The following is a 27,164-nucleotide window of genomic DNA, read 5'->3' as shown; positions in this document are numbered from 1 at the left end:
AAAAAGAGATGAGGACAGTAAGTCAGAAAGTCAGCATGCCTCATTCGCTTTGCCATATGTCAGCGTGTCCCCTCCATCTCCTGCTCGCGTGGATCATCTGATTCATTATTTACATGACTTAAGGTGTCTGGAGTCAGCCGCATGGAAACATTACAAAACTGTAGCATGTTGATTCCTCTGTGCTCTATCTCATCTCCCCGGGAGCCAGGGGACTAGAATCACCGCTGCACACATTTACATGGATCAACAGAGTGGGTGTGTGGCGAGGGGGGGGGGGGGGGGGTTGGATGAAGAGCAGTGCGTGTTGATAGCAAAGCGATTACCATAAGGATTTATGGATAATCTGATTGACAGCTGACCAGTAAATATGGAGCGATAGCCTGTAATTCTGTCATTTGCTGTGTTCAGCTCTCTATTGTCATGTTTTCCTCACTTTTTAATGAGTGAACAAGATCACTTGCTGCTTCACAATTGTTGCTGTTGACTTTACAGCCGTGGCTTCCATCCTTTTTAGTCAAACATAGACCCGCATGTCCATTCGATGAGCTCAAGTACCCCTTCAATGACACCGCCCGTTGTCTTACAAAAGTATTGATCTTGATTTAACCACAAAAGTGGATATTGTTACAATAATTTTTCATACAATTATATTGTCTATGTTTAGATGAATTTGGTCACATTTTGCATTTATCCATTACTTTTAGCCAAAGACTTCTACTTCTCTGCTCACCTGCTAACTGGTTTTCATGTAATCTTCATGGCAATACATCTGACGCTGACTGTTGGTGGGAGGTGGCTGGGTGGTAGCTGGTAGTTTATTGGTTATTGTGACAATCAATTTATGGAAGATCTTCATCACACTAATTTAAAATCCTATTTGGATGTTTATTTTCCTCCTAAACACAAATATGTGGATATATATACCGAGGTCAGGTAGGTATATATTTGTATCAACCTTAGGAGCACTTGTATACATTCTAAAAGTACACAAAAACTACAGTTTTTAAAGGCTGGTTCTGGTAATGTTTATACATAATATCTTTAAATTTGACCTTTTTTTCCTTTTTAGCAATGTGAAAATGTGGAGACAATTTGGGGGGACATTTGGACTCTTCAGTATATCTAACATCCCGGCTCTGACCCTGCATACAATGTTTACAGTTCTTATAAATAATGTTGCAAAACTTAAACTGTATCTCATCTCAAAACATCAGTTTTCAGTTGGTCTATAGTCAAAATTTTCTCCTGCGTAAATCCTTGTTGTGATTAGTGCCCCCTCTACCTTGTTTGTATTTGAGGCTCTCGCTGGTTTCAAGCTGTTTTACTGTGCAGACTCTACAGCTACAAATATTACCAGTGCAAATTGCTGCGCCGGCCAGATTAAATGAAATAAAACCATTTCGCTCTCACGTAATTACCCCCAAATCCAGGAATGGCTGTGGAAGTGAATTTGTGTAAATAACTGCTTGGCCTCTTGAAGCCTCGTGGCATAAATTTGTAACAGCAAAAAAACGAACGAATAAACACATGCAGCCGGTCGCCACAGTAATTTAATGATCTCACGCTTTCATCATAACATAACGGGCATTATTTGTCACTTTGGAGCAATTAAACACAAAATCACCCTCTGCCCATAAAAAACAAAACAAGGAAAGCAATTATAACACAACTTTTAAGTAATCCCTGTAGCATCTAAATATTATTACTGTGGTGATAAAGATTGTCTAAGCGATTAGCTAACAGCAAGGAAGCCTCCGAGGGACAATTCTGTTATATTTTCTAATAATTTTCCTACATTAGCAACAAATGAGGTAAAGAGTTGTTTTCCCTGTCAAAGTTAACATGGATAACATTAAAACTGTGCGGTTTTATCTTCCTCAGTAGCTCTAGTTTATCCATCTTTTCAGCCTTTTGTTGCACATTGTGCTGTACATCTTTGTGCCTCATTTCTTTATTCTTTGCCCCTCCTCTCTCTCTGCTCTCTCTGTGTTGTTCTGATGCCGATGCGCTGTAAAAATGGCTGTGGGTGATGCCATAACTCAGCCCTCTCCTCTCCCTCTCCCTCAATCCATTCTTGCCGTACAGCTCATCTCCAGAAGAAAAGCACTGTGTCTGGCTCCTAATATGCTTCATGAGGTGTGTAATTCACTGTGCTCCGGAGGGGAGCCATTTGTCTCGGGGGTTAACTAAGTGACACAACAGCACTTCCCCTTGCCTGTTACCACCGTGGGACATGTTGAACTAATCTAGGCAGGTAGAGGAATGGAAGATCCTGCACTCCAGCAATTAAGCATTGAGATTTGTTCAGGAAGTCGATCCTAATGAAGTCAGAGGCAAGTTCAAATTAAGTGCAAATATTTGTAAGCAAATATAACGTTACAGCAGAAAGAAACAGTGACAAATAGACGACCAAACTAAAAGTGAAGTCTGGCGCTCTCAGAGAACCAAATATCATCCTCAACTCCCACTTTGTGTATTTTCTTTTCCCCACCTTGTGTTTCATTTCTCATAGTCTCTCTTTTTCTCTGCAACTCTTTCCTTCGCTCTTTCCGCCATGCATCACTGACACTTCAACCAAGAGCCTGACTGGCTTGTTTTCGTGGTGACCTGTCTCCCTGCCTGCAGTATACACACACATACACACACTAATTTAGGGAGATTTATGAGGGGGGCCTTGCACCAGGAGCCATGCAGGCTGACCCCAGGGGTGTAGGGGGGCACTGGGTGGGGGAGGGGGCCTGGCTCCACAGGGGGGGACATTAATAATCCAGAACCAGGTCTGTCTCTAGGCCTGGCCCTGGGCCTCGGACACCAGGCTGTAACAGGCTGCAGTGGCCCAGTTTACTGGGAGAGAAACATCCAGTTCTACAGATAGATATAGACAGATAGATACCTCGACTAAAAAAGACAAAACATAGAAGAAAACATGCAAAAACACATATTGAACACACAGAAACATGGGGGTAGACAGACCAAAGAGAGACCATCGCACGCACACGCACACACACACACACGCGCACACACACACACACACACTTCGCTCCATTCCTTCGGAGTGCTACTCTTCAAAGTAGCAGCGAGCACCTCTATATTGCCCTCATGTCTATCTTAAGTGTCATGATTTATTCAAATAGAACATCTCACTGCGCTGAAAAATTCATTTCCAGCTCGCTCCGTGCATCGTCCCATCCTCCTCCTCGTCTGTATCTGCACGATGCGTGCGCATGTCATGTCAGCGGAATTTGCCCCGTTGTTAAATATTTCTCAGAACAAATGGACCCTGGAGGAGGGAGACGGTGGGTCAGGGAGGATCCGCGCTGCGTCTTCACCGCTCAGGGAGAGGCCCCACTTGGGAGAGATCGCTCCTCGCTTCCCCCGGAGCCGGAGCTCCAGTCCCAGCTTGGGGACAGAAGTCCCAGAGACACTTAACCAATTGTGTTTCATCCATTTCATCCGAAAAGGATCATTCAAAATTCAACTGAGGAATCGTGCAGCGAGCATTGAAAGACAGGCAATGAGATCTCTCTCTCCTCCTTGGGAAAGAGTGTAGGAGAATGGAGTGCTGGGTTCAACAACTTGTAGCCTGATAACATCGCTACCTGTGGCCTGGATTTACACCAGAGTGCACGGGAAATAATGCAACCAAATAAACATCTGTGCATGTGTGTGTATGTGTGTGCATATCAAAGCCATGATGAATAAGAGGCTGTCTAGGTGATGGACAAGCTTGGCAGGCGGTGCTGATTGAAACACTTCCTCTGTCGGGGCCTGGCCCATTAATCTGATGGAGACAGAGACAAAGAGAGAGAGAGAAAAGCTCCAGGGCCCCAGACCACAGGAGTAATGAAGGGTCCTGGTCCCTCTCACCTCAGCGCTGTCCTGCCATGCTGGGACGCTCTGCTACCCTGTCCAGCCCAAACCCTGCCCTCGTGGGACTGACCAGTGAATAATGGCCCTGTCATCAGCCAGAGTAGACGCCGAAGGGTGTGTGTGACCGTGTGTGTGTGTGTGTGTGTGTGTGTGTGTATGTGACCGTGTGCTTATGCCCGCCTGCGTGCCTCCCTACGCAGTCATTTACCCTAACTGTTCTCCTCTCTACCTTAGTTGAAGACTGATGTTTTCATTTTGGATAGTGTTGATTTAAGCACATGTTAAACTTAATGCATAATGCATCGTCTATATATAGCTTGATAAAGAGCATTGCGTCTACCCGGGACTGGCCCCATACATTGTGGGGATGAATGTGCCGCTTGCAAAAGTTCTTTCTTTTTGTTCCATTTAAGCACCGTATTAAATCATAACTATGACTGTGACTGTACACAGGCTCAAGGTTATGTTTCTAAATGCAGCAGGATCAGAAATCAGAAACTTAATTAGTGTGCTGTGTTTGTTCTCGGGTGAAAAGTTGTTCCCTCCAATGGGTCTTGAGGGAGGAGTATGGAGGCAGAGAGTGGGAGAGACCGAGAAAATGTGAGACAGAGAGAGAGTGAGTGTGTGTGACGGCGCAAAGAAAGAGGGAGATTGATAGTGAACACAGACGTATGGCTTCCTACAGTGTGTGTGCACGTGGACATGTGCACATGTGTGTTTTGGCCTTGCATCCCTCTGTGTTTATCAAACATATTACAGCTCCTTCTAGATTCCTCACCTGCACACCCCCAGCCTGCTACATATGGCCCACCAATCACAAAATAAGGAATCATGCATACATTAGCATAGCTAATGGCCTTCCCTCTCCATTTAATATGCAAATTTCCTGAAACATTACTGAATGCCGTCTGTTCTAAATGAATAAATTTGAATCGCAATTAGAATAATCCTTTATAATTAATGAAAACTGTCAATTTTGGTTCATAAGTAATTTGATTAAAGTGGTGATGGGACACTTATGAAGTTCATCGGGCTGCGAGGAGTGTGAACGCACACTCGCACGCATGCATGCAAACACACACACAGGCTGCATGACAACCAACAGCAGGGCCAGGGCTGCATTATTGATGAAGATGATTAATAAACTTATGAAAGTGGTTGTCACACATGCCAGACCTGTTTTTTGTTTTTTTTTAACCAACACAACTTCTTTCCACTCCTTTACCACCGTGGAGAAACAATAGATCAATCACGCCTTTTCTGCCACCTGACAGAGAGAGGGAAAAGTGAGGGAGTGATTGAAAAGGTTTCCCGGCCTCGTGGTGCTGTGTCAGTGGCCTGTCTGTCCGGTGGGAGACACTGATGGACTGTCGAGGCAGAGAGAGCACCACACACACACACACATGCCAAGTCATTACAGGGGGTTGAAACATTTCCCTGTTGTTTCCCACAGGGGGACGGCCAGGACTGCTGTTTGCTGGGTTTTATCAGCATATAATAACATGTTATGGGGAGCATATAGTTGAAGAAGAGGGCGGCCGGTCTGTAACTGTTCATCAACATGCCCTTCTTCACCATTAGCTCTCTCACGCTGTGCTGTGCTGCTGCTGAAGCGTATAATGGTGTCACTTAAATTAGGGTCACTCAACTGTGGGAAATTGTTGCAATGTGCGCTCCGTGCGCATCTCTCCCCCTTTGTACGGTATGTATATGAACGTGGGCATGCTGGTGTTTGTGCGTCAACTCGGAACACAAGTGTGTGTATGCAAGTGTGTTTGCATGGCTTCAACCCAATAATAATGGTCCAGATAGTGTAGAGCCTCGCAGACTAATTAGCCATATCACTGAGAAAATAGCAGCCTGCTAATTAATGGGTATTATGGCATTTCAGAAGTCACTGCTCTAATTGGGAGGGAACTGAGCCTCGCATTTCCATACTGCAGTAATACCGGCTTTATCCGCCCGTCTATCTGTCCGTCTGTCTACCTACTTGGCATGCTTGCTTTTAAACACAATCCTCCACATGCACGCAGGGAAAATAATTATCCTGCACACATTCTCATTTCCAAACGTACACATCCACACAGTAATGCACAGGATGTATACATACATTTGCTGCCAAGTTTTTTCCACATAAAGGGAACTACTTTAACCACAAGGAGCCACACAAAACATTTTTGTAACCTCTGACCTGTTATCTTACATATTTATTCAGATTAAATATCTTGATATTGCTTTCGGAGACAGAAACAGCCTAATGCAAGTGAATTGGTGAGTAATATAATCCATCTGAATAATTCTCTGTATTATATTGTGTGTGTGTGTGTGTGGGTGTGTGTGTTTAAACCGGCTCTCTCTGGTACACATGCATATCCCCTATAGATTCCTCTTAACCCTATCAGACGGTGGGACAATCAAAATAGATTTGCATTCAAATGCCACATGCTCGGTATCAAATATCAAATCAAGCCCGAGTCACTGAGACAGACAGACAGTCACCTCCTCCCTGCGTCCTCCACCTCCCCTCCTGCACCTCCTCCTCCTTTCTCCTCTCAGGGTCCCAGGGACTCCCATTCTCCCCCGGATGAGCTCTATCGAGGAGTGACAGGCTGCGGCCAGGGCTTGATTGACAGCCTGTTGATGCTTCTCTTTCCACCACACACACACACACACACAACCCTCTCCTTCTAGACACACACACACTCCTCATTCGCCTCCACCTCCTCCCCCCCTGCTCGTGCACTGGTCTGGGTGTCAGTGATAGCCCCTGGGCTAGTGCCCCGCAGGCTGCACAGCACTATACATACAAATCACAGTGTGTCAGCCTTGTGAATGGGCCCATTTTGACTTTGTCCTTGTAAAGTCAGGCCCCCCTTGAAGCGGGCAGGATCTGTATCCTGCCTCTTTTTTTAACTTTCCCTTTCATTCTTATATGCACACAGAGGCAGATGCATGATGAACACAAAGAGACAAGCAGTAGGATTATATACACACACACACACACACATAAATACAAATGGGCAAAGAAACACACAGGAAAAAATGGATTTAAATGCGGTGCTAATGGGCAGCACCTCACAGGAGCAGGGTATAAATACATCAACAACAACACACACACACAAAGACAGTCCACACATAACATAACGGCCAAGACCCGGGGCCTAATCTCACACACTCAGCTAGTACACCTGGTTAATGTTAAGAGGGCAGTTATAGTCAATTACATTCCCATATAACGCATAAACCTCCACCCCGCCTGTGCCGGGACAGTAATTGAAAACAGGCGCAGAACGCACCGGGGTCCAGACAAAAAGTCAACTTCCCACCCCTGACTTTCCCATTCACTACATGTGCTGTCCCATTCCATATTCTGGAGTCCTGGGGGCAAATATAAGGGGGAGAGGAAGCGGTGGTTTGCCATTTGGATATGAGGCGGCAAGGATATGGAGTCATATGAGGTACTGGAGATGAAGACAAAAGGAGTGGGAAGGGGGAGATGGTAAGGGCTTTGTCTCCCAGGTGAGGTCCAGGGGAGGAGCAGTTAGGGTCGGGGTGAGAAGGTGGCAGATTGGTGGTGGTGGTGGTGCTCCATGTGGGTGGGGTAGGGTGGGGGGGAGTTAAGGGGGACAGCGGTTGTAAGTAGGAGTTTGAGACTGACAGGTGACATTACCCTGCGTCATGGCTGGAGGGACAGAGGGACAGAGGGCGCGATGGTTATCCAAGCAGAGAAATGTCAACGTCCAGACACCGCTGTGACACACACACACACACACACACACACACACACAACAAGAGCTGCACAGACACACAAGTACACAAAGATCCAGGACAAAGGAGTCTGGAGTCTTTGAGAGCGAAAAAGGCTGGCTACTGTGGGCAGAGATGAAGAGATTACATCCTCTCCATTTAAAAAAGGAGGAGATGAAAATAAAGAGACAAAGCAGAAGAAAAGGCTAAGAGTCACTATTACGAGTCAACAACGTCGCATTTATTCACATCGTCTGCTCTCTAAACATCAGCCTCCATCCTTTCTGTGAAGTTGGTTCTTTCTTCACATTTGTCCCTTTTCAATCTGTTCTCCACTGTTTTCATTAAAGCCTAACCTAATTTTGGCATAGCTTATAAAATGTCCATATTGCTGCTCATTCGACCCCATTGATTTAGTGTTTGGTTAAATATTCACGACTGTGGATGCAATTAACATGCTGTTAATGAATAATTGATCGCATCTTAAGCGGCCATAAAACTCATGCATATTAATTATTGAAACAGGAAATATGAAAAAAACAACCTTCCTTGTTTTGCCTCAATCAACCTTCTTTCGTTTTGTTTCTTTAGTCAAGGCCTTTAGGAAGGCCTGCTGAGAGTGTTCAAGGGGGGGAAAGTGCAGCTCATGATTGTGTGTGTGTGTGTGTGTGTGTGTGTGTGTGTGTGTGTGTGTGTGTGTGTGTGTGTGCATGGGAAGGAGACAGTAGGCAGAAAGTGCTATGAATGCTATGCAAATGCCTCCCATAAACACCACTTTAACAGCTCTTATATGCGTTAAAATGCCTTTGAGTACATCCATTTAGCTCGTATATACATCTCTATGTGAGTGTGTGTCTGTGCATCGTACAGCTCAGTGTGATGTGGAGTACAGTGCGGGTACAGCGTTGTGTTGACAGCATCTGTGTGTGACAGAGGTAGTAGCTGCCTGTTTTGAGAGGCAAGTGTTTACCAGGAGCGAACACTACAAAAAAGCAAATCTAGCGTACATGGGAGGCTTGTCAGCGCGAGACTGAAGATCAGTCAGCAAACAATGAGCTCTCCTCTGCCACCGCGTCTCTACTAGTGCGTGGTTATAGGCTGATGTCACCCCTGGCACCTCCCGGGCCCTGCTGAGTGGAGAACAATAGTGTAGAGAAGGAGATGGGGGGCGGGAGTCAGCCTGAATTAATGCTGCCATGCACCTGTGGTCAGGTGAATATTCGGCTCCCTTCCCCGCGTGTATGTATGAAAGCAAAACTGTGTGTTTGTGCACAGTTTGGGGAGGGGGGTTAAATTCATTATCCGTACACCCTGCACTCCTAAACCACTCTAAAATGTCTTGACATGAAAAATACATCCCAGAAGCAGCCACACACTCCAGGAAAACACCAATTTACATCGTCGCTTGTTATTTATTTAGCACACAGAAAGCTCTCTGAGTGTGTGTGTGTGTGTGTGTGTGTTACCCCCCTCTATCTCCCTCTCCGGCACCTAACTAACTACTCTGCGATGTTGGTGCCTCGAAGCTAAAAGTGACAAGCCGTCAATTGTGTTCCAATATTAACCCCCCCCCTCTCAATGTCTGCGTGCCCGTCTTCTTCTCTGTGATGTTGGCGTGATCAAAGAAGCAGCACTTTGGCAAAAATAACCAGGCAGAGTGAGATGGAGGACACCATGCTGCTTACAGACTGATGAACGACGGCCAGTCTCTCAGCAAAACACTGTCCCCCCTTTTCTTTTCTTTGTCTCTCCTTCTCAGTCTTTCTTCTTTCTCTCTCTTGGAGAGGCAACACAAGGCGTTGGCTGAGCATGATTCAGTATCTTCTATATACCACCATTCAGTAAGTAGTAGTTCATGGAGTGTACGGTATACTATTTTATGGAGAGGGAGAGGCTATATGCTCAAGCTTTTTATATGGAGAGGAAGACAGCGCTCGCCAACATTTTTTTCCCCTTCATTTCGTTCTTACTATTCTGAAGAGAGATTGAGAGAGGGCTGGGCGGGGGATAAAAGAGAGAAGCAGACCACCAGAGAGACAGAAAGATATGGTCGAAAGATGCCCTGTGCCTGTGTTTCATCTTATCTTAGCAGGTTCACCTATCGGTGAGATTCCTCAAATGCACCTTCAGTCATCAGCAAGGGGGGCTGAAGAGAAAGGGACGGAGAGAGAGAGAGAGAGAGAGAGAATGAAAGTAAGCACACACACATGAAGAGGGAGAGATGGGAGGTAGATCTCTCTCTGTGGCTAATTCTCTGGGTGTGGGAAAGCAGAGCACCTAACACAGGTTGGCCTGGTTTCAGTAATGAGTTTGATTCTTCTCTCTGCCTCCTCAGTCTCACTGGGGACTAAGACTGCATAATAACATCCTCCACACACACACACACACACACACACAGACACACACACACACACACACACACACACACACACACAGGCACAAACAGGTCTATGGGGAGCTAATTATTCTCACCTGTGTTAATTATTGCTGTAAGCCAATCAGCGGACTCTGTGCTAATTAGGCAGTGTTAGGTCTGATTAGTGTTTTGCAGCAGGCCCACTCAAACTGTTATCTACCATACTAGTCCCCTCAGGCGAGAGAGGAGAGACGAGAACAGGTGGAGGCTTGCCCTGTGTGTGTGTGTGTGTGTGCGTGTGTGTGTGTGTGCGCGCGCTCATCCTTAATAATAAATAACTGAGGGACAGCTTAAATTCACAATAAAACAAAGTGTAATCAGTTTCTTTTCGAATCAAACTTCCATTAAACAAAACAACGCATGCCATCAATTCAACTGGTCTCTGCCCTCCGAGTTAATTGGCCCTGGTTTGGGGTCATTTCTTTTATCTGGACAAACAGCCCCTGTGCCCTTTTAGTTAATGAGGGCTGATCCAGGATCAGTTCTGCCACTAATGGCTCTTTTTTGCCAGGATAACCCCTCGGATTGATCCACACATCACACATGCAGCCCCCGTCCTGACCCAGCAGTACTGGCTTCTGTGTGAGTGTTGTGCGGCAGAGAAACAGAGATGCTCAAAAAAAGAAAGAAAGAGGTAAACGTATAAATGGAGGGCCTGTAGATGATCTCCCAGCTGAAAAGAATGAAAAGAAAAAAAGGAGAAAAGGGGAGAAAAGAGGAGAAAGGATGAGAGGAGGAGGAGGAGGAGGAGGAGGGAGAGAGGGGGAGAAGCTGGAGGAAACCTTCCTCTTATGACACGATTGATTTTCTTTCAGAGGCTTGAGCCTGTCACTACTGAACGCTTGGTCCCCCACTCCTCCTCACACACTCAAACACACACAGACACACACACACACACTCAATCACACACACATGCTCAAACTCTGTGCCCTGACCTCCACGTGTGCCTGCTGGTCCATACTGGGTCTAATGACACCAGGGCCTCCCACAGATCAATACCAAACTGTCACTCAGCTGGCAAGCGCACACACACACACACACACACACACACACACACATGCGTATACACACAAAAGCAGTTGGACAGATGCAGACACACACATACACACACGCGAGGCAGGGTATGCGTTTGCACATTTGTGTATGCTGGGAGCGATGTTTTCTACAACCTCAGCAGATGCCCTCCTCCTCCCCCTCCTCCCACCCCCCCACACCTACACACAAACTGGACCAAAGCCATATTCTCTCTCCTCAGCCGTTTTCTCACCCTCCTGCTCCCTCACACTGAGAGTCTGGGTCCTGATGTAATATTGATGAGCGAGGATGGAGGCCCTACAAAAAGTGATAGGTCCTTGTGATTGTAAATTATAAATTGTTATCGATTTAATGCCAATGCCCACATACACACGCATGCAAATGCACACACACGTAGCGTATCAAAATAGACACACTGCTCGCTTTACCCAGGAGAGAAGGAGGAGTGTCCTTTTTTTCTTCCCTCCTCTTGACTAACTTATTCCACGTCATTCACCGCCATCTCTTCCTGTTTCTTTTCTTCTTTCCATCCCCCCTGCCCTCCCTCCTTCACTCTCTCCTCCTCCTCAACAATCTCAAGCACCCATCCGCCTCTCTCCATACACATCTCAAGTGCCACTTAGAAAACCAGACTGGGGCTTGGGCCAAACTCTGCTCTCAGTGACGCTCTGTTTGTGTGACTGTCTGTGTGTGACTTTTGGTGTCTTGGGAGTCGAGCTCACAAACCGCCCCGGCCACGCATTTTCTTTCAATTCTGGACAAGCCGAATAATTTATGTCCAACTGAAAATCTGTTGACTGTGGAAAGCTCTGGCTAAAAACATTTGTTTGTCTCTGTTAAATCACTAATTATAGCCTGGCACAACACAGGGCAGATGCAGGCTAATTCACCATTAGGCCGTTTGGTGTTTATTAAACTTTTATAATGTGATCACTCTGATAACGGCACAATTGTTTCCCTGGGCGTGTGTGATTATACTGTTGTACCCCTCTGTCCCCTTGTAATGGCTCCCGCCGAGTGGGGGTGTGTGTGTGTGTCTGTATATGTGTGTGTGTCTTGGAGCTCACGGAGTAGTGTTTTCCATTTCTCATTAGAGTGGTACAGACTCCTGCTGCAGGGTCAATGGAGGGGGAGAGGGTGTGTGTGTGTGTGTGTGTGTGTGTGTGTGTGTGTGTGTGTGTATCTGTTTGAAGGGGAGTGGGGTGGTAATGAGCGCAGGAACATAATACTACGGCGTCCATTAATGCTCTGAGGCAGTGACATTAGGCATACTTAACTAATAGAGCCAGTCTCTGCAATTACCCACTGTTATCTCTGCAGCTTTAGAGGGGAACCGGCTTTAATAAATGTTTGTAGTGATGTGATAAATGCCAGGTTTGCTCATTTGTAATCTACACTGCGGGACAAGGGGAAGCGGGTGGATCTAATTGTTTTCCTCCAGATTCGAGAACGTGGTTGAGTTCAGAGAGAGAGAGAGAGAGAGAGAGAGAGAAAACGTCTCTCCTTTGCAGAGCATTTTCCTCCAGGTATATCTTTCTCTCTCTGTGTTGTCTGCCTCTCTCTCTCAGCTCTCAGTGGGGTACTGTTACAACTGTCCTCCTGTCAGGCAGAGAGAAGCAGTCCATACCCGACGCTCACCGTCAAGTCTATGCATCCTCTTCTTCCTCCCCTCTCATCTCTCTTTCATCCCGGCCCACATCAGAGGCACGGCCCGTGATTGTGTGTGTAAACATCTTGTCACGCTAACACGGGCATCATGACAGAAGAGAGACGCGCTTCATTAACGGCACGTTTGTAAGTTTGTCTTTGTGTTTGAACGTGCGTGTGTGTGGGCTATATGTCTGTCCATATAAGTGTTTCTTGAATTTTCTAGGGTCAGTGGCAGAAAAAAACTGAGTTGTATTAGGCAGGGTTCTTTTATTGTACAAATGTGGCACAATTTAAGGACTACCATCAGCTACACTCCTGCAAAAGCTAAGTTAATACCTGCTTCACCCTAAACTCCTCTCTGATTATCTACCACAGAGAATACCTGTCAATTAACATACGAGTAATCACCCGCTACAGATAATACAGCAACAATTTCACGTCCTTGCACACCCTTCACTCTTTTGGCAGTAAATCTTCTCTGTTTGTGTGAAGACAATAGCCAGAGGAAGAGAGAGAGGGAGTGGTGTAGCTAGAGAAAAAAGGAGGGTGCAGGAGGGAGGCAGCGGAGAAAGCGCCGTTGTTAATTGTTTTCCAGAAAAAGGTTGCGAAGGTCTGCACGTTTGAACTGAATGTCACCTCATGTAAATCACAGCCTCTGCACTGGAGAAGCCAATAACTGGGATAATTAGCGCGAGACTCTCCTGCGCCGCACGCAGAGATCGAGGAAGAACACGCTGCCGAGGAAGAGCGTTCAAACGCGGGGAAGATTCCAAGTGTGATTAACCAAAAAACCTTCTGAGTTAAATCTGGAGTTCTGAGTGGGAGGACCAAAGAAAAAGACACATAGACAGAGGGGCAGATAGAGAGAGAGAGAGAGAGAGAGAGATGAAGAAAGAGAGACACGTGGATGGAGAAAAATCAGAGAGACACACAGAAGGAGACGCAGAAGAAAAGGAAACGAGTGAACATTCCTCCCAGAGAGGTCAAGCCACTCAGTAAACAAACAAACAACGTTAGCAGCACACACACAAAGGGGGTGAGGCGGTGTAAAACAACAAAGTGTCTCAGTCGATTGCCTACGCCTTACTTTGTCTCCCCTCATCAGTTACATAAACACAAACAAAGGCCTTTAAATTCAGCTCGGCTTTTTGAAGTGGAACAGTGACATGTGCTGGGGTCTCATTTGTTGATGATTAATGCAAAGTAAAAAGAATATATTGGGAACGTAAGAATATATCATCCCTTTGATCGAACAGTGCTGTTGACCATAATTGTCTGCATGTTGACGTCGCTGCTTTACGTTTAATTACGGCAGAGATACTCCCTTGAAGATTTCCTTTTGTCTGTTAACATTACAGCTCAAATTAGTCAAGCTCAATGTCACACAACTCACATATAAGAGCACATATGAACTTGGAAATAATGATATGGTTACTAAACAGCCTATATAAGTGCCAGTAAGTTTTAAAGTATAAAAGAGAGTATTAAAAAATCACCCTGCAGAATAAAAGGAAAATCGCACACAAAATAATCAGAATACATTGAAAGGATCACTCCAGTGTAGCAGAGTCCCACCACCACTATCACACTCCCTCCCTGTCTCCCCCATGCCGAGCAGGTTTTCCTTCCATTGTGGCGTGTGAAACTGAGAGCGCTGCTCACAGCGCCTGGCCAGCGATCCATTCTTCCTGGACAGATTGATGGAAAACAATCAACAGACTATACATCTTGCTCGGGCACAGCGGGTCACCAGCACTCATCCTGGACACCTGGACTTAACATCCTGGGCTACAGCGCTGAGGTAAAGCGCCAGAAGATGGGATGGGACGGAAACTGGCTGATGGGGGAAGTGAGACGCCAGGTTGGGGGGTATATATGGAGCTGGCATGAAGCGAACAGTCTGTGTTCTCACTTAGCGACAAATAATCAGTAAACAAAGAATCATCAGTGAGGGTCGAGATCAGGGCGGCTGGAAGCTACACAGCTCGATGACACACTGGCTCAGCCTGCTGGGAGAGGAGGCCTGAGTATCCTTCTCCGAGAGGAGCTGGTGTGTCTATTCAATTACGAGCAGCAACACAGGCAGCCATGTAACACATTGGCTGTGAGAGAGCACTTAGCGGGGCATGCGCTCGACTGTCCACACACATCAGAGCATTGAGAAAACAAAGCCTTGCTCCTGCCACACACACACACACACACAACCATGCACGTCTAAATGTATAGCATCACACCGAGAGGCACGCGCTCGCGCTCTTCACGCCTCATTTGAAAAGCAAATTGAGCGCATCTTCGAGGGCAAGTCACGGACTAAATCCTGGAAAACGCTACTCTCTCCTTACTTGCAGTACCACACACGTTCACAAGTCATACATGAGGCCTTTCATATGGTAAATATATCCTCACTCTATTTAAATCCCCTACTATCTCTATCTCTCTGTCCTGCAATTTCCAACACCAAAAATGTCTTAAATAGCTCTCAGAGAAGTAGGACGCTACTCATTTGGGTCAGTTCTGGCTGGCCAAACCCCTTCATTCTGGGACAGAACAAACACTGACACAAAGGCAGAGGGAATGGCCAAGGAGAGCGGCCAGGTCAAGCAGGGAATGTCAAGCAGTAATGACAAAGCAGTTTGAAGAGAAAATAGCGCTACAACAGCACTATTTACAGTAGCTCTCGCCAAAAAACTCCTCATGTCATGAAACCCCAGAACTTTTCACTCTTATGACATTTGTAAATTACAGTTTATATGCCCTAATAAACTGTTTGTTACCTGTATTCAGCTGGGAAGCATTAGCTTAACTACCTATAAAGTGAGATGGCAGCTCTGTTTAGTTTATTGGGGAAAGAATAAAAATGCAACAATGCAATACACACACAAACGTAAGCATTAAAAATACTGATTTCCAGTGTGTTCCTCATTGTTTCCTCACCACAAAACAAAAACAGCTTGTGTTAATTTGATATTTCATATCATGGAAACAAACCCATGTTTACTCCGAGAACGATGTGTTAATTTTTCGCGAGGTGTTGGTGTTGGAAAACAACAGCGAGTCAGTTGTTTGGGGGGTGAGAGTGCTGAAGGTCTGGATGAGAGAGAAAGAGGGAGCGCTGTTTTAGAGGCTCCTCGACCTCCAAACTCCCTGCTGTCAGTCAGCGCAGCCGTCTGTCCCCTGGGGCCGCGCTTTCCTCCAACCCCGGGGGGGGGGGGGGGTGGACCACCGCAGGCAGAAAAGAACACAACCAAACAGATGCAGAAGCTGCAGGTCAATGTGTGTATATGTATGTACGCCTGTGGATTCTCATAACTGCGCATGCGTGCGTCTGCATAAGTATTTGTGTACTGTGTATGAGTTTATCCGAGGGTGAGAGCTGCATCTGCGTATATATGTGTGTGTGTGTGTTCTTATGTGTGTGTGTGAGGCAGATTTGTGAGGCAGCCAACACCTGAGGGACGGGAGTTCTGGCTGCATATTGATGAGCCAGCAACTCTGCCTCTTTGCCCCTGAGCCCTGCACAAACACCACAACCAGCTCAGGGCCAGTCCTTTTCAAAGCCTCCCATAACATCTGATGCAGCTGTGCCCCCCTTCATACTGCACAAAAGAAACAGCACGTCAACGAGAAAAAGCTAAAATCTTCTAAAGAGAAAAGGGGGCTATGTCGAAAATCAAGGCACAATCTGAGAAGGTCTCTTTTACCCTAAAGAAACACCATAAAGGGGGATACTGTCAGCCTCCAGGTCTCATGACTCTGTTTCTAGCTTCTCTTTGTCTTGGAGGGAAATGTAAAAGCTAGTTATCGGTGGTCAGAGACACAATAGAAATCCAGCTGTGAGAATAAAAGTGGAATAGATGAGAAAAAGAATGACTTTCCTGCATGAAATGAAACAGACCCAGGACGAAGGAAAGAAAAAAATGAATGAAGACCTCAACATTCAGACGTCAGACACATCAGCAGATACAGTCAGAAGAATGTAGGATAGCTGTACTGTAAGTGTGTTTCCTCCTTCTCACTAACACAGTCATGGATATGAAAGTGAAACTAAGCTGAGGGGACGGAAGGCGCTGCCAGTAAACCACATTAGCATCAAATGCAAATGAGAAGGGGCTAATGGCTGGACAGGTGCAGACTGGGCCTCTAAATGACACACACACACACACACACACACACACACACATATTCGCAGGCACACACACAAATGAGATGGATGAATTAAACATGGGTGGGCTCGGCTTGGGGGGCTGGCAGGACTGACATAAAGTCAATGACATACATTATTCACTAGCGCACGTTAGCCCAGCCAAGGCAACACATGACCTCTCACCCCAGGAAGTGCATCCAAACATAACAACCAAAACAATGAGGGGGTTCCCAACTACAGAGGTAGACAAAGAGGGGGAGAGTGACAAACAAGCGAAATGCATTAGCTTGGAAAATGCAATCCTCAGAACACTGCAAGCCCCAAAGTTTAGTTGTTCCTTCCAGAAGTGTCAGGTGAGCCGGTGTAAAACCAAACCAGATGTAGACCAGAAGTGAACCAAAACCTGGTCCACAAGTGCTAACTACCCACCGTGAAGCGGAGAGCCAGTCCGTTCCACTGGCTCACAGAACAGGAAACTGTCGGCCATGACATCATCCTCCCCGGGAGGAGCACTTCCTGCCCGACATTCTTCACTCAAGACACACACACACTCGCCAGGAAATGGCCTCTATCAACACACACACACACTCTCCTAGGGAAATAGCCAACACCGACACGGATACACAAGCACAGACACGCATGCGAGGAAATGGGCCACATCAACGGCGGGCTGCAGGAGTGTGTGCAGACGCAAACACACACAAGCACACACTCGAAAAACAGCCATAAACCTGAAATAACATTGCCTGTGCATGTAAACTTGACACCCCCCCAACCCCTCCCCGCACCGTGACTGGAAAGAGGAATCATGGGGTATGCAGGGCTATCCAGTGGATCCTTATCTCTGGTCACAGAGAGTTTCTCTCCCCCCTCCAGAGAGGCTCTCCCTGCCTGGGGGACACCCTCTGGCAGGCCTGGGGGAGCTGGACGGGCAGGAAAGGGCCACGGGACACAGGTGGTAGGAGGCAAGAGAGGACACATGGGGCCGGAGGGACAGTCATACCCCCAAAGCGAGTAAGGAGGAGAGATTAGTACGCAATTATATGGACGCAGCAAGTAAATTAACAAAAACAGTTCTGTGGGGAGATAAATTTAAGAAAAGCTATGCAGAGAGAGAGCAAAGGTGCACACGGGTGAGAGGGAAATGTGCTTGTGATTTGAGGCCCATCCAGGCACATGATAGACTGACTAGCGGTGACTGCATATGATTAACCCCACACTAACCAGGAGTGATGGAAAGAGAGGTGGAAGTGGAGGTGGGGGGGTTAAGGGCTCCCCTCATATTATCCTGCCTCTGTAAGAGGCTAAAGTGGACCACACATGTTTCCCTGGGGAAGACATAGAGAGGCGCACAGGAGCTTCTCACCTTTCAGCTGCTTCCCCTGCCCAGTGTCAAGCACAGACACAACACGTCATGCCAAGGGCTCTCTGAATTTCTGAACTCTCCACCTCAGAGGTTAAACATATAAAATATGGCAAGAGCTGTTCTTCATCTTCAGCACTCACTGATTTAGATCAGATGGACTTTGAAACCTTTCAGAGACAGTCAGAGATGACAACACTACTTGTAAATTGAATTCCGCCGTAACCATTACAGTCATAAACCAAAACAGCATGAAAAGAGGACAGATCGTTGGGGATGTTCATTCAACTTCAGTAAAAATCTAAGAAATGTTTAAGTGCTTTTTGCTATCATAGCCTAAACAAATATGCTTCATAATTAAAATCGGTATCACATTGCTCCTTGTAGACGCTTTGAAGCCCAAACAAATTCTGTTTTCAACAGGAGGCAAGATAAAGAGGGGAGGGGGGTGAGAGAGATTCTCCCGGTGAGCGAGTACAGTACCCAGAGCGCTGCCGATCCACACTGTACCAGATTTGTTCTCCTAACAATCAAATAAGTTTCTCATTAGCTGACTTTATTTTTCCTCATTCCTGCGGTTTTGCTGCAGTGGCCTGTTTCTCCCATCTTAACGAGAGAGAGCTAATTAGGCAATCAGACCCATTACTCTTCCAGAAGAGTTAGAGCTAGCCCAGCTAATTAGGGCTGTAAAATCTAATCATCTCTGCGAAACAGCAGAGGGCTAACGAGCCCTTATTTAACGAACTAAATAACTTCAAGGGTGGAGAGGGGCTGCTGATGGTATTTCTTTATGAATTTGAAGGAGGGGAACTCATGGTAATTGAGTCAGTTTCACCCTCACAGTTGTTTGTTTGTTTATGAATCCCTGATTATTACAACTGCCAAGAATATATTGGTACTAAATGAGCAAACGTATGAACCCTCCTCTCCTTGTTCCCCTTCAGTCCCCCCTTTAAAACAAGCCAACCCCCCCAATCGCTCTCCACTCACCTGACCTATTTTCCTGTCCAGAAAGAGTGCTCGCTGGAGAGGAAAGCGGAGATATTGCTGTTGTTTTCCCTCCCCCTGTTCTAATTTGTTGTTCGTTAATGCTGCCCTCACACCTGAGCCATTGGGCGTCGGGGGAATACCGCCAGCGAGCGACCGCAACACATGCTCAGTGTGGGAAAGCTGTTCACAGCAGAGCTTAGCCTATTTCACCAAGGTGGCTCCGCTCAAACTGCGGCAAAGCTGAAGGGAAAGTTTAACCGTGGCGAGCCGGGACTGCGCCCGTAAACAGAGAGTGACAGATGAGAAATTCAACAAGTACGCTCACATGAAAACAAAAATCAAGAAAATGTGGCACAGAGTGATGGGCAGGCGTGTTGTCTGAGGCCACGTGGTGGGGTGCAGCTGTCTCAGGGAGCGCTGAGGTGAGGCCTTCCGCTTCACTGGAGCGGAACGAGGGTGGCGCACACACACATAGATACACACACACACACACACACACACACAGGTAAAGAGTTGCTTTTGACAGAGCAGCAGCGAGAACAGGACAGCTGTGTTCATCAGATAGCACAGGTCACTGCCTCATTAACACTCACACAAAATACACTCAAATGTGACAAATTCAAATCAGACATAAACCCTCAATAACCTACGATGATCTTCTTTTAACCTGATAATGCAGTCGTTTGGACGGGTTATAAATCACGTAGTACAGCAAGAAAAGGCACTGCAGCGTGTAAGTCTTTACTTTAATTCTGTCCTGGACAGAGCAGCCTTAAATCTGCATGCTCCAAACAATTGCTCAAGTATAAACAAATAATTTCCCTCACATTGAACGCCCACATGTGTGCCACACGAATGCACAAAGCACAGACTGTAAATCTACAGGGCTTTTTTCCCCCAGCTGACCGTAAATCAGCTGAGCTGCTGCATCGGTCAGAGGTAGTTTATGACGGCAGGAGAAAGGTGTACACTCAAAGAAAAGTGTGTCTGCAGGAGTGTGTCTGCAGGAGTGTGTCTGCAGGAGTGTGTCTGCGAGTGTCAAAAGCGGCAAACAAGCTTCAGTAACTCAACCCAGAGTGAGATTTATACATGGAAACACACACACCAGGCTGTAGCTGTAACCCTAACTGCTCATCAGCTAAGTCATCAGCCCAACCACACAAACGCTGTTTGACCACACTTGAAGCAGAGCTCAACTGCTCTGTGATTGCTCCTCCACTTCACACACATGCCACTGGAATATTGTTTACTGCAGTTTCACACATTTTGCAGTCGATTATGGTTTGCTGGGATTTAAACAACCTGCGGCCGGCTTTTATTAGGCCTGCAGGTTTTATTTTCTCAGCCAAATCGCATGTCGATAATTTCATCTGCATATTTAAATGGCAAGGCTTTTGTAATTTAAATGATTTTCATATCTGTAGTATGTTTCTGCAACATTTGCCGCCTGTGTATTCTGCACACAGTTCCTGTTCGCAGCCATACACAGTCATACGTGCTGTGTTTGCGGTGACAGCGCAGCATCACGTCGGAGGTTAAAGGGCAAAGTTTTCTTACCTGTCGATGATGACAGGGTCTGATGGGGTCTCGTTCCTGTTGCCACAACTCTTCTTATCACAGCATCGACTGCAGGTAGGCGAGAGAAGAGGGGGAGATGGGGGGGGGGCAGAGACAAAGGGGAGTTAGTCACAGACATGTGAACAACAGAGAAAGCAAGATAAGATACAGAGAGGGAGAGGAAGTCAGATGAGTGCTCAGGAAAGAGAAAGAGGAGTAAAAGGGCGTGAGACTCTGAAGGAGTTTAAGAAACAGCGTGAATTGGATTTCTGTCGGGCTTCTCAAAGGTAAGACCGGGGCTCTAGCGCTACAGTAGGTGAGATCAGCGGGGCGATTTTAGGAAAAGTTTGGCGGGGAAGTGCAAAAGCAGTGAGCTTGAATGGGGCTGGATACAAACTTGAATTAGCCTCCAGGGCTCAGGTTAGCTCCATTTCTGTCAGACATCACACAACCAGACATCTTATGTTCTCTATTTTTCCTCACTGCTCGTCCCCTCCCTCTATCCCGCCTCTCTCTCTCGCACTCTTTCTCTCTCAGAAGTGGGTCACAGAGTGGTCCCACTGGACCTGGGGAGTAGTGCATGCTGGGTAGAAGGGGGTTGCATACTGATGTGACGAGTCCTTTCTGAATCATTTGACTGCAGCACAATGTAACAGTGTGTTGTGTGCCGTCACCCCCCCCCCCCCCCCACCCCCCCCCCCCCCCCACCCCCCCGTATTTCCCCCAAAAAGTATCATCACGTCTACCTTTTCTTTCTTCTCTGTCTGCTTGTCTGTGTGTACAGTATGCATGTCTGTGTGTACCTGTGTCTGACTACATGTGTGCATCTACTGTATGTGTGTGAGAGGGGATGGAGAAAGACACAAAAGAGAGTGAGAAAATGGGGGAGAGAAATTGACCCTCCCCCCTACTTTCTTGAGTCCCTCAGGACAGGAGGCTTGGAGAGCCAGATCAGATTTCTGATCTCGACCGTTTCCTGCAGCATATGAAAACAAGTGGTCTAAATTGCCTTATGTGATAACCAGGAAGTGGCTACACTTTGCCACCAGCCATTATTCTACATGTAACTCTGCATGTATTTCTAAATGGCTGGTTTGTGAGCGACAATCATGTGCAATGCGATGCTTTTATTGAATGTAAATGCACGCTGCGGCCTGTGAGATCTTTGCTTGCTTTAGTATATTTGACTGTGTGTGTGAGTGTGTGTGTATATTATGTGTAATTCGAGTCTGTCCCCCTCTGCACATAGCTCACTGTCAGGACACAGCAAACTGCATGTATTACACAGACTAAGGAGGATGGGTTTGAGTAATGAGCTTTTCCTTGTCCTAATTAGCTGAACATGAGAGGGATGCGCACACACACACACATATACACAGACACATACACACACATCCCTATCAACAGAAATAGGCCAGGGCCCATCTCCCCAACCCACTTTGAGGAAAATGATAAGATTTCTATTGTAATCTTGCAGTGCTGCTCATGTCTTTGCCCCCTCTTTACGCCAACAGAGACACCTCAAACGTGAGAAAAACATTAATCTTGATCCAGGCTGTGAAACACTGGCGAGACCAACAAATGGCAGTTGTAGCTGGGTGTGTTTTGTCTTACCTGCACATGATCTCATGGGTCAACAGGACCCGACACATCTCTGGGTTTTTATCCTGGCCCTCATAGACAATTGCCTGAAGGATGGAAAAAAAAACATAATCACAGAAAATTAAAATGAGTTATATCTTTTTATGTGGTATGCTGAAACCCAAAAAAAGTGAACCACGATGCAGGGGCAAATAAAAAACAGAAAAGTGTGTGTCTTTCATCTGGGAGTAGTGTTGTCTATCTGGCAAATGTTTGTATCGTGGGAATCCAGTCCTCCTGAATGGGAACGCTCTGTTCTGACAGAGACAGTAAGAGAGAAAGCATTTGTGTGTGTGTGTGAGTGCGTGTGTGTGTGTGTGTGTGTGTGTGCCCGTGCATGTGTATACTCCTGCATGTGCATATGTGTTTGTGCGTGCACGTATGTTTATATGCTGTGTACAGTGAGCAGTTGGACTGCCAGACTGGAGTATAGTGCACCATCTGGTCCATACAGCACAGCGTCCAAAAATCTAGTCTGGTTACCCCTCCAACCCCACTCAACATGCTCTCCAGGGCTGTGATCACCCTGCACACACACACAAACACACACAATAAACATGCAAACACACACACACACATTCACGCACTCGCACAAACAACATCCCCTCCTACTCCTTTCATTCTAAGGCAAACTCTCTTCAAGCCTAATGGCACTAGAGGCAGAATTGGCAAAACAAAAGGCCTGATATCAAAACAGCGTTGAAGAGGCTTATTTTCTTCGTTATCTAATTCATCCAAACGAAGAATTCCCTCAGTGTGCGCCGGCCCACATGTGCTGCTCCGTATTTCTTTGTGTGATTGAATTGGCCATAACACACTCAGGGATAGTTTGTTCTGTTTCACATTGAGGAAATGAGGGTCAAGGTCCTCAAAGAGTGAGCTGGCATGCATCACTGTCTCTCTCAAACACTAACACACAACAGCTTCACCCGAGATATTCACACATTGTATGCACACAATCACACAGCCTCACACGCACACGCACACACACACACACACACACACACACACATACGTATATACTGCCTGACGCTTATAAAAACACACACACACCATCCCCACTTACTGGGTGCTGTGCAGAGGTAGAGTATGAGGACACATGTCCTCTACTTTTCTGGGCCTCTGTAAATGTATTCCACAGGTAAGACAGGTCGTTTATCAAGCCGGCTGTGCTGTGCTGAAGTTGAGGGTCTCAGACACAGGCATGCAGCGGGGCGAGGGGGACGAAGAGGAGGAGGAGGAGGAGGAGGGGGGGGGGGTGGCTAGAGGTGGGGGCAACACTCAGACCAACACAACCACCTAACTGATACACAGTTTAACTCTTTGAAAAACCTCTTACCTGTTTAGTCATAGAGTCAATGAGACGAACATACAAGTCCTGCTCTGTCCTGATACCTGAGAGAGAGAGAGAGAGAGGGGAAGGGTTAAAATGTCATATCACACTTGAGGCAAAGCTTTCTCCATTTTAGGGGATATTTCAGATCATGAGTTTGATTCATTCTGACTTCCCCTGTGAGGCTCCACATGGAAACTGAATGAGTCCGAACTGCCATTAATGACTCAGTATTTGTTGCTTGCTGTCAGTTTTTTCGGAACTTGAAAATTGTATTTACTTTCCTTGCCTCCGTTGATTTTATCTATAAAAACATTTATTAAGAACTTAATTGTGAAAATGCATACAGCAGGAAGAACCACACGTTTTTAAGAATTAAATCAATATAATTTAATTATTCAATGGAGGCACCAAGACTGAAAAAATAAGCGTTAAAGAGGAGGATAGGGAACATTTTATTTTGCTGCCTTGGGTTGTTTACTGCTGCAAAAGCAGGCTGAACAGAGAAGATATATTTACTATAGGAGGCAACAAGCACAGCTCAATAATAATAATAATAATAATAATAATAATAATAGTAGTAGTAGTTAGGTCATGCAATAAAAGTAATGTATATTAAAAAACATTTAATGCACTTTACTAAACAGATAAAGCACTGAAAATAATTCATACACAACACATCATAAAACATCAACGATGTGACTTCCTAAAACATTTGTTTCCTGAGTTTCCTCACTTCAGTTTGACGTATCATTCACTCAGTGCTTTTGTTATTGCTCCATAAAAATCATGGGAGCTGAACTCACCGTTACTGTAGAGGAGCTGCAGTCTATAATGGATCCCATTGTTGGTCTTTTCCCCCGTCGTTTCCTATGAAAATTAAACCAAACAGACCCAGTCAGAGCGAGCAAACCATCTCCTCCTGGGACTTTTACTGCGCGTCCACAAAAACTTGATATTTTTAGATTATTAACACGTTACGTCTCTCCAACTGGGATCAGATTTAAATCACTTCGTTTCTATCATCCACACAACCAAAAAGAAAGAAAAGGGGCTTCTGTGTTGTAACTTGAACAACTTTTCTTGATGTTATTTGACAAAATATATTCTGTAAACTCAACTTCTAAATAATCTGATATTTTGAAAATAAAAACGTTCTTTACAAATAGGCCTGTTTACAACATTATTGTCCTATAGGCTACTGGAAGTGGAAATTGGTCAGAATGTTGCCATAGACATTTAATACATTTAAATCTAATTATAATTTGACATTTATTATTCATATTATTTCAAAAACCAATAAACCGCAGCGTGATATTAAAATGTGTTAATAATTCTGACCAGGAGTAGAAGGACATTTGGATCTAATAAATGATAAACAGGTCGATAGTTAATGCTGATGAATAAAACAAACACTTAAAGTAAAACTTTTAACGCCACTTGCAAACATATCAATATTACACCTGATCGACGTATCACACACTAATATTGATGTTTGTTTAGAAAATGAATTATGTTGTCTGACAACACCTGCGGGAACAGGCAACACGCTGTGCTGAACACTCTATGATTTAATATTATTAATGGAAAACTTAAGTGCAAAAGGGTCCATGCACGTGATTTAAACGTTAAAGTAAATTAGTGATTCAAATTGATTCCGACGGTTTTGTAATTATAAAGAAAAGCTGAAATAATCTGAAGTCTAAGTTTTGCAGGAAACCACATCTAAAAATCACATCAGGGAAGCCTTCAGGACCCATGAACCCTGCTGTGTGCGTCTGGCCACTTTGTTAACACACGTCTGGTAATTTATTACTTTGACTGAACAGGCCGGAGTTCTGTGTCAGGCTCCGCTAAAATGTCTGCATTATAAGCTTATTTTAAAGATTTTATTACAAACTCTCATATGGTGGAAATATTTTTTATTATACACAGTTTTTTTTTTTTGTAAAATGTGCGAACTCACCTTTTCCTTCTCCACAAAATCAATATAGGTGGTTCTCTCTATTTCCACCGGCTGACCCTGTCGGTCATATAAAGCCAGCACGAAGTGGAAGAAGTTGGACTTGCGGAGGTTGGAGGGCGGCTGCTTCTCGAAGTGTGCCCGAGCGAGACCCACTCCGCTGCGGACACAAGCACAGAAACCAGCACCATCCAGAACGAAGGCAATTAAAAGAAATGCATTGAATAAAAGTGCAGCACAAGAGAGATCTGCTTTTAAACTGCAGGCTCTACGTCTCATTCATATAATATTCGTAACGACATATAATTTAATTAAAACCTCTTTCTAATGCGCACAAACGCCCTATACAGTTTTATCAACAATAATTAAATAAATATGTTAAAATATATAGCTTAAATAGGCCTAAAAGGGTTGAATATACTAATTTATATTACAAGCATAATTTAGACAGCTTGGTTGCTTTCGTGTTGATGGGGCTGCTCTCAATAAAAGTGTGATTTTCTTATTTTAAACTTGAGCAACTTAATTGTAAAGAATTCCATTTTATTTTTTAAATAAAATATACTGAATCCAAGCTGGAAAAAATATATATTTATGCATGCAGTCTATGAAAGGTGACCTACTCTGCTTTATGGTAGGGTTAGGGTTAGACAAACGGCCACCGAAGTGAGCTGAAAATCTCAAACACAAACTCGGAGCACACTTTCCACACACCAAAGTTAATCCTACATTTAAACCCCTGCGAGCCTGAAGGTGCTTTGAGCTGACCGTGCTTTCCGTCCACAAACATGTTAAACCACTTTGAGCCGCATGCAGTATTTTATCATGTTGGGCTGTGGAGCTACAAACTTCTAAAGCCAGCAGGAACAGTGGTTATCCAACAACTATATGTCCTCTGGGAACATGTGCTGCCCCAAAGTGATGCAGCCGCTCCGTCTTTAACACCGCATATCTTAACCCGCTCTGCCCCCCTCCCTCCCCCGGTCTCCACGCCCCGGAGTCAGCGCAGCGCCAAGGCCGCCTTAGGCTCACCTCTGGGCGGCTGTGTTGGCGTCCAGCACTCCGGCGCCCTGCATCCATGTCCGAACCGCGTTCATCCCGGCCACCATGGGCTCTTCTTTCATACTACTCCCACTCCTCTGGATGCTCTCGTGGATGCCAAACATCAAAACGCACCTTCACACTGTCGCTATCTCTCTCTCCTCTCTCCCTCTCTCTATCCTCCTCTCCTTGGCTCCCTCCTTTTTTTTCTCTCTCCTCCCTGCCTCCCCTCCTCTTGCGTCTGTTTGATCGCGCTGTCAGAGGAGCAAAGTGGCGTGGTCTATTTCACTTGGCGTTTAGTTGCGCGTGTGTTTCTCAAAGTAAACAAAAGATGCGACATGTGGAAGGAAAAGGGGAGCTGTCAGCATCCAGGGTTAGCTGCACCTCATGTCAGCGACTCCAGAAGAAAAAGAC

At 45.7% G+C, this 27,164-nt stretch overlaps 1 protein-coding gene across 13 annotated transcripts in view; it reads right to left on the bottom strand.

The window, feature by feature from the left end:
• ebf1a (EBF transcription factor 1a) overlaps positions 1–26,875 on the bottom strand; it is a 50,876-nt gene extending 24,001 nt beyond the window's left edge. For 12 of the 13 annotated variants that reach the window (XM_070913663.1, XM_070913667.1, XM_070913669.1 and 9 more), the window contains exons 1-6: positions 26,742–26,875; positions 25,713–25,869; positions 24,553–24,616; positions 23,753–23,808; positions 22,387–22,460; positions 20,773–20,841 (exon numbers count right to left, since the gene is read on the bottom strand). In XM_070913663.1, the coding sequence (XP_070769764.1) occupies positions 20,773–20,841; positions 22,387–22,460; positions 23,753–23,808; positions 24,553–24,616; positions 25,713–25,869; positions 26,742–26,875 (554 nt within the window). The remainder of the gene's footprint in view (positions 1–20,772; positions 20,842–22,386; positions 22,461–23,752; positions 23,809–24,552; positions 24,617–25,712; positions 25,870–26,741) is intronic. The other variant, XM_070913668.1, reaches the window with a different exon arrangement.
• Between the last annotated feature and the right edge of the window lie 289 nt (positions 26,876–27,164).

The sequence above is a fragment of the Enoplosus armatus genome, chromosome 10 (genome assembly GCF_043641665.1).
Source record: "Enoplosus armatus isolate fEnoArm2 chromosome 10, fEnoArm2.hap1, whole genome shotgun sequence".
Lineage (NCBI taxonomy): Eukaryota > Metazoa > Chordata > Actinopteri > Centrarchiformes > Enoplosidae > Enoplosus > Enoplosus armatus.
The sequence above is the reverse complement of the archived record's forward strand: the minus strand, read 5'-3'. Positions and strand labels throughout refer to the sequence as shown.